This window comes from Rhinopithecus bieti, unplaced genomic scaffold (genome assembly GCF_001698545.2).
Source record: "Rhinopithecus bieti isolate Rb0 unplaced genomic scaffold, ASM169854v2 scaffold_947, whole genome shotgun sequence".
NCBI classification, from domain to species: Eukaryota; Metazoa; Chordata; class Mammalia; order Primates; family Cercopithecidae; genus Rhinopithecus; species Rhinopithecus bieti.
In genome coordinates this window covers 4661708-4669170 of record NW_016803664.1, presented here as the reverse complement: position 1 = coordinate 4669170, position 7463 = coordinate 4661708, and the positions used below count along the sequence as shown (strand labels likewise).

The 7463-nt window shown below is 42.4% G+C and overlaps 1 protein-coding gene across 2 annotated transcripts in view; it reads right to left on the bottom strand.

The window, feature by feature from the left end:
- Positions 1-7463, bottom strand: part of TMEM116 (transmembrane protein 116) — a 77589-nt gene that overhangs the window by 9259 nt on the left and 60867 nt on the right. Inside the window, exon 5 of one of the 2 annotated variants that reach the window (XM_017847265.1) lies at positions 3892-3996. The exons of the other annotated variant lie outside the window; for it this stretch is intronic. Coding sequence (XP_017702754.1) covers positions 3892-3996 — 105 coding nt within the window. The remainder of the gene's footprint in view (positions 1-3891; positions 3997-7463) is intronic. 2 annotated transcript variants of the gene reach the window in all.

Sequence of the window (7463 nt, the reverse complement as noted above, 5' to 3'; positions counted from 1 at the left end):
ATATACACATACACACACACATATATACATGTATATACACACACACATATACACGTAACACACACACATATATACACATACACACACACATATATACATGTATATACACACACACATATACACGTAACACACACACATATATACACATACACACACACATATACACATACACACATATATACACATACACACACACACATATATACATGTATATACACACATATATAATATATACATATATATATATATATAACTCTTAGGCTAAAGCTTTTCTTCTTGAAACCAGTGACAGAGTATGGGTTATAAAGAGAAATATAGTATATGCATCTGTATGCATAGAAAGCAGTAGGATACCATATTTAAGAACTAATCTCATGTCCTTCCCATTTTTCTTTCAAATATTTTTTTGTTCTGCTACCAGGAGCTCAAGCCTCAGAAAATTATTGCCCCATGTTTTCTCCATTCTTGGCTTCCAGTCTAATCATGGCAACTTCTTTAGGGAATGACTTGTGGCTGAACAAGTCTCACAAGTTACAGTCAGTCTATTGGCTTTTGAGTGAATGAATGAATAAATAAAAACTTGAAATGCTATCCCTGTAAGGCTGTTGGACTTTTTAGACATTCACTTACCTAAAGGGAAAGATATGGAATAATTCTTTCTTTTTTTTTTTTTGAGACGGCATAGTCTCACTCTTATCCAGGCTGGAGTGCAGTAGCACAATCTCGGCTCACTGTAAGCTCTGCCTCCTGGGTTCACGTCATTCTCCTGCCTCAGCCTCCCGAGTAGCTGGGACCACAGGTGCCCGCCACCACGTCCAGCTAATTTTTTGTATTTTTAGTAGAGACGGGGTTTCACCGTGGTATCCAGGATGGTCTCGATCTCCTGACCTCGTGATCCGCCCACCTTGGCCTCCCAAAGTGCTGGGATTACAGGCGTGAGCCACCGCACCCGGCCATTATTTCTTTATAGTATCTTTCACTTACAGAATACTAAAGGATATATAGCCACGGGTCCTTACTAACTTGTAGGGAGCTAAGAAACTATGTGAGTTTAAAATATGGAAGTGTAGGCCAGGCACGATGGCTCATGCCTGTAATCCCGGCACTCTAGGGGGCCAAGGAGGGCAAATCACGAGGTCAGAAGATCGAGACCATCCTGGCCAACATGGTGAAACCCCATCTCTACGATAAATACAAAAATTAGCTGGGCATGGTGGCACATGCCTGTAATCCCAGCTACTTGGGGGGCTGAGACAGGAGAATCGTTTGAACCAGGGAGTCAGAGGCTGCAGTGAGTCAAGATCACGCCACTGCACTCCAGCCTGGCGATAGAGCGAGACTCTATCTCAAAAAAAACAAACAAACAAAAAAGAAGAGTAATTATTAGTATGGAATAAATACCCAGAGGTAAACTAAAGAAAAGGGCCCAGAGTATAATCCTGTGTTGCACAATACAGTAGCTATAGCTGCACGTGGCTAATTAAATTAAAATTAATTAAAATTAAATAAAATTTAAAATTCAATTCCTCAATCACACTAGCCACATTATAGGTGTTTGGTATCCACATATAGCTAGCAGCTACTGAACTAGACTGTGAATTAAAAATTTTTATTATTGAAAAAAGTTGAACAGCTCTTATGTAAACTATGATATCTTGTTCAGGATACTGCTTAAGGGCCTCTTCATGTTACTTTTTCAGTTATTTCCTCAGTGCCCTTTCTCCTTACAGCAAGAGAGAGTGAGAGAAGAAATTTTTTTTTTTTTCTTTTTTTGAGACGGAGTCTTGCTCTGTCACCCAGGCTGGAGTGCTGTGGCCGGATCTCAGCTCACTGCAAGCTCCGCCTCTCGGGTTCACGCCATTCTCCTGTCTCAGCCTCCCGGGTAGCTGGGACTACAGGCGCCGCCACGTCGCCCGGCTAGTTTTTTGTAGTTTTAGTAGAGACGGGGTTTCACCGTGTTAGCCAGGATGGTCTCGATCTCCTGACCTCGTGATCCGCCCATCTCGGCCTCCCAAAGTGCTGGGATTACAGGCTTGAGCCACCGCGCCCAGCCGAGAAGAAATTTTAAAAGCAATCTCTGCCCCTGCCCTTCTTCAAACATGAACATCTAGAACAACAGAAAAAAGTAAGAAGAGTATCTCCTTAAGAAGTCAATCAGGGCCAAGTGTGGTGGCTCATGCCTGTAATTCCAACACTTTGGGAGGCCGAGGCGGGTGGATCACGAGGTCAGGAGATGGAGACCATCCTGGCTAACACGGTGAAACCCTGTCTCTACTAAAATACAAAAAATGAGCCGGGCGTGGTGGTGGGTGCCTGTAGTCCCAGCTACTTGGGAGGCTGAGGCAGGAGAATGGCATGAACCTGGGAGGTGGAGCTTGCAGTGAGCCAAGATTGCACCACTGTACTTCAGCCTGCGCGACAGAGCAAGACTCCGTCTAAAAAAAAAAAAAAAAATCAATCAGATGAAGAGTTCATAGAATCATAGCATCATGGAGGTGGAAGGGACATTAAAGATCACACAGACTAACATTTTATTTTATTTTATTTTATTTTATTTATTTATTTTTTTAGACAGAGTTTTGTTCTCGTTGCCCAGGCTGGAGTGCAATGGCACAATCTTGGCTCACTGCAAGCTCCACCTCCCAGGTTCATGCCATTCTCCTGCCTCAGCCTCCCAAGTAGCTGGGATTACAGGCATGCGCCACCATGCCCAGTTAATTTTGTATTTTTAGTAGAGATGGGGTTTCTCCATATTGGTCAGGCTGGTCTCGAACTCCCAACCTCAGGTGACCCGCCCGCTTCTGCCTCCCAGAGTGCTGGGATTACAGGTGTGAGCCACCATGCCCGGCTAACACTTCATTCTGTTTGTTTGTTTGCTTTCGTTTTGTTTTATTTTTGAGATGGAGTCTCTCTGTCGCCCAGGCTGGAGTACAGTGTGGCGTGATCTCAGCTCACTGCAAGCTCTGCCGCCCGGGTTCACACCATTCTCCTGCCTCAGCCTCCCAAGTAGCTGGGACTACAGGCAACCGCCACCATGTCCGGCTAATTTTTTGTATTTTTAGTAGAGACTGGGTTTCACCATGTTAGCCAGGATGGTCTCAATCTCCTAACCTTGTGATCTGCCCGCCTCAGCCTCCCAAAGTGTTGGGATTACAGGCGTGAGCCACTGCACCCGGCCAACACTTCATTTTACAATGAAAAATTGGAGGTGCAAGAAAGGGAGAAGATATGTCTAATGTCACAACAGGAGATAAATAACAGAACTGGGTCTCCCAGGGTTGGCATGGAGTCAAGAAGAATTTCCCTTGCTGAATCAAACCAGGCAGGCATGCCAGCACTGTAAATAATATTCCTATAATCAAACCTGTGTGTGTGTGTGTGTGTGTGTGTGTGTGTGTGTGTGTGTGTGTGAGAGAGAGAGAGAGAGAGAGAGAAAGGGAGAGGAGGAGGTGATGTGAAAAGAATGGAAACTCTGTGGGAACACGTTTTTCCTTCGATTAATCTCCATAAATGCACCTAGCTAGGGCTATAGGCTTACACTGTTTATCAGGGATATACGGGGATTGTTTTTACATACTATTTTTTTTTTTTTTTTTTTTTTGAGACAGGGTCTGTCTCTGTCACCCAGGCTGGGGTACAGTGGCTCAAGTGATCCTCCTGCTGCAGCCCCTCAAGTTGCTAGGACTCCAGGCATGCGCTACAATGCCTGGCTAATTTTTCTGGTATCTTTTGTAGAGATGGGCTTTCACCACTTTGCCCAGACTGGCCTCGAATTCCTGGGCGTAAGCAATCTGCCCCCCTCAGCCTCCCTAACTGCTGGGATTACAGGTAGGAGTCACCACACCTGGCTTAGCATACTATTATTAACTATCAGCTCTGAATAAAACTTACCAGTGGAGATGTGCTCTGTCCACTCTGGGTGTGTTTCATCCTCAGTTCTGTGTACAAATACCAGATGTAACTGATGGTGTAGAGAAATGAGGAAATGTAGAATATCTAGGTTAAAATCAAAACAACCCATCATAACTATCTCACTCTGACACTGTGAAGTTCTTTCAACATACTCCATTATTTTCTATTATGGGAATCCTACCTACTAGTCTATTAGTAATGTACCATCTAGTGTCTGTACCAGGCAAAACCATACCAAGTCTGAAATTCTTTTTTGTGTGTGTGTGACAGAGTTTTCACTCTTGTTACCTAGGCTGAGTGCAGTGGCACAATCTCGGCTCACTGCGACCTCTGCCTCCCAGGTTCAAGCGGTTCTCCTGCCTCAGCCTCCGGAGTAGCTGGGATTACAGGCACATGTTACTATGCCCCGCTAAATTTTATTGTATTTTTGGTAGAGATGGGGTTTCACCATGTTGGCCAGGCTGGTCTTGAACTCCTGACCTCAGGTGATCCACTCGCCTTGGCTTCCCTAAGTGCTGGGATTACAGGTGTGAGCCATCGCATCTGGTCCCAAGTCTGAAATTCTAACAGGCCTACCTAAAACATGCCCTGCTTTCTTATTTTATCCTTTGGACTGTTCAGAAGAACCACAGCATTATCCACCTCTACCTGCCCAACAGTCCCACTTTTATGAAGATATCACATAATCATTTTCTATTTTATTTTTTAATTGAAAAGGCAATAAGAATTTCTACTTCTAATAATGACAGGCTAAGCTATTTGAATCAACTTTCCATTCAAAAGAACTAAATATGATGAATAAGATATTTTTTTAAAAATCCTTAAAAGAACCTAAGGACTGAGATGATATCAAGGAACTAGTAGGATAAAATCTAAGGGAAGGAATTTCTACTTCCAGCTTTGATGAGATAACAGGAATAGAATTTACCCTCCAGCAATATATTTCATATATTTCAAAATAAAATATATGAAAACATCCAGTTTTCAAACAGTAGGCAACAAGCAGAAGAGAACAGCAATCCCTGAAAAGCAAGGGGAGTCCATCAAGTGCCCCAGCTCACCAGCTGGTAAGAGTGAGTACAGGAGGGCTAGGCATGGTAGCTCACCCTGTAATCTCAGCACTCTGTGAGGCCGAGGTGGGTGGATCACGAGGTCGAGATCGAGACCATCCTGGCCAACATGGTGAAACCCCATCTCTACTATAAATACAAAAATTAGCTGGGCGTGGTGGTGCATGCCTGTAGTCTCAGCTACTTGGGAGACTGAGGCAGGAGAATCACTTGAACCCAGGAGGCAGAGGTTGCAGTGAGCTGATACCGCACCACTGCACTCCAGCCTGGCGACAGAGCGAGACTCCATCTCAAAAAAAAAAAAAAAAAAAAAAGAAAAGAAAAAGAGTGAGTACAGGAGGTGGAATCCAAACAGACCACTGTCTTGGTGAGTTGAGAAGACAAAATTTAGAGTTTGGGAGGCCAAGGCAGCTAAAATTTGTCAAGTACAGTATCAGAGCAGGGGAAGCTATATAGTGAGACGATTCTCAGGAGAGCTGCAGAGGTCACCCCAAGTCTTTGGTTAAGTATTAATCAATGTATATGGGAGAGAAAACCATGAAAACCAGAGAAAGAATCATCAGAAAGGAGTAGATGGGACAATCCCTAAAGCTCACACAGGGCCAGGAATAGTTTGTTTGCTTTCTCATCAACCAGAGTGGAAAAATACATAGGGCATAATCATAAGAAGAATATTGCTTCTGTAATGGGACCAAATTAGCCATACATAAAAAGCTGCCCTCACAATGCTTAAAAGCAAGCCTTCTAATTAGCGGGGCGTGGTGGGGCACGCCTGTAATCCCAGCTACTCTGGAGGCTGAGGCAGGCAAATCACTTGGGCCCTGGAGTTTGCAGTGAGACAAGATTGCACCACTGCGCTCCAGCCTGGACGACAGAGTGAGACTCCATCTAAAAAAAAAAAAAAAAAGCAAGCCTTAAAAAAACAGGCAAGCCTTGAAAAGATCTAACAGATCTAACAGATCAAACAGATTCAGAGTTAACTTTATCCAAGACAACCCCCTCGCCCATTTAAAGGAATATATTTAAAAATCTAATGCCAAACAATGTAAAATCCACAATGTCTGGTATCTAATAAAATATAAGACATGCAAAGAAGCAGGAAAATCTGAGCCATAACCAAGAGAAAAGTTCATCAATATAAGTGGCCTCAGAAACAACACAGATTATAAAAATTAGTAGAGAAATATGTTTGAGGAACTATTACAAATATACTTCTTATGCTTAAAAAGGTAGAGGAGAGTAGTGGCCGGGCGCGGTGGCTCAAGCCTGTAATCCCAGCACTTTGGGAGGCCGAGACGGGCAGATCACAAGGTCAGGAGATCAAGACCATCCTGGCTAACCCAGTGAAACCCCGTCTCTACTAAAAAATACAAAAAACTAGCCGGGCGAGGTGGCGGGCGCCTGTAGTCCCAGCTACTGAGGAGGCTGGGGCAGGAGAATGGCGTAAACCCGGGAGGCGGAGCTTGCAGTGAGCTGAGATCCGGCCACTGCACTCCAGCCTGGGTGACAGAGCGAGACTTCGTCTCAAAAAAATAATAATAAAAAAAAATAAAAAGGTAGAGGAAAGTAGAAAAATGAAAAATATAAAAAAGATCCAAACTGAACTTCTAGGGATGAAAAATATAATACATGAAATGAAAAACATGGCATATTAGAAACTGGGAAAGATTAATAAACTTAAAGATATAGAAATATAAACAATCTAAATAGGATCACACAGAGGAAAAAAAAACTTTAAAAAATGAACACTCAGTGAACTGTGGAATAATATCAAAGTTAATAATATACATCAAATTGGAATTCCAGCAGTTAAGAGGGAGGGAGAAAAAAATGTTTGAAAAAATAATGGCCAAAATGTTTCCAAATTTGATGAAAACTAGAAACCATCATATCCAAGAAGTTTAACTAATTCAAGCACAAGAAACATAAAGAAAACACCCCAAAGTACATTGTAACCAAACTATGAAAAACCAGTGATAAACAGAAAATCCCCAAAGCAACTAGTGTAATAACATACATTACATACACAGGAATGAAGATAAAGAGTGTCAACAGACTTATTATCAGAAAGAATGCAATCCAGAAAATGGGAGTACTATCTTTAAAGCTCTGAAAGAAAAAACAAATAAACCCTGTCAACACAGCCAAAATGCCTTTCAGAAAAAAAGGCAAAACTAAACACTTTTCAGACAAACAAAACTGAGATAATACAGTGAAACTGAGCACTATTACAAGAAATATTAAAGGAAGTCATTCAGGCAGAAAACAGATGATACCAGATAGAAATTTGTTTTCTTTATTATTATTATTATTTAAGATGGGGTCTCACCATGTTGCCCAGGCTGGTCTTAAACTCCTGGGCTCAAGTGGACCTACTGTCTCAGTCTCCTAAAGTGCTCTCATGCCCCGCTGAATTTCTCATTTGAACACTCAGGAGTTAAAGAGAGAACTCTCAAAAAAAAAAAAAAAAAAAAAAAAAAA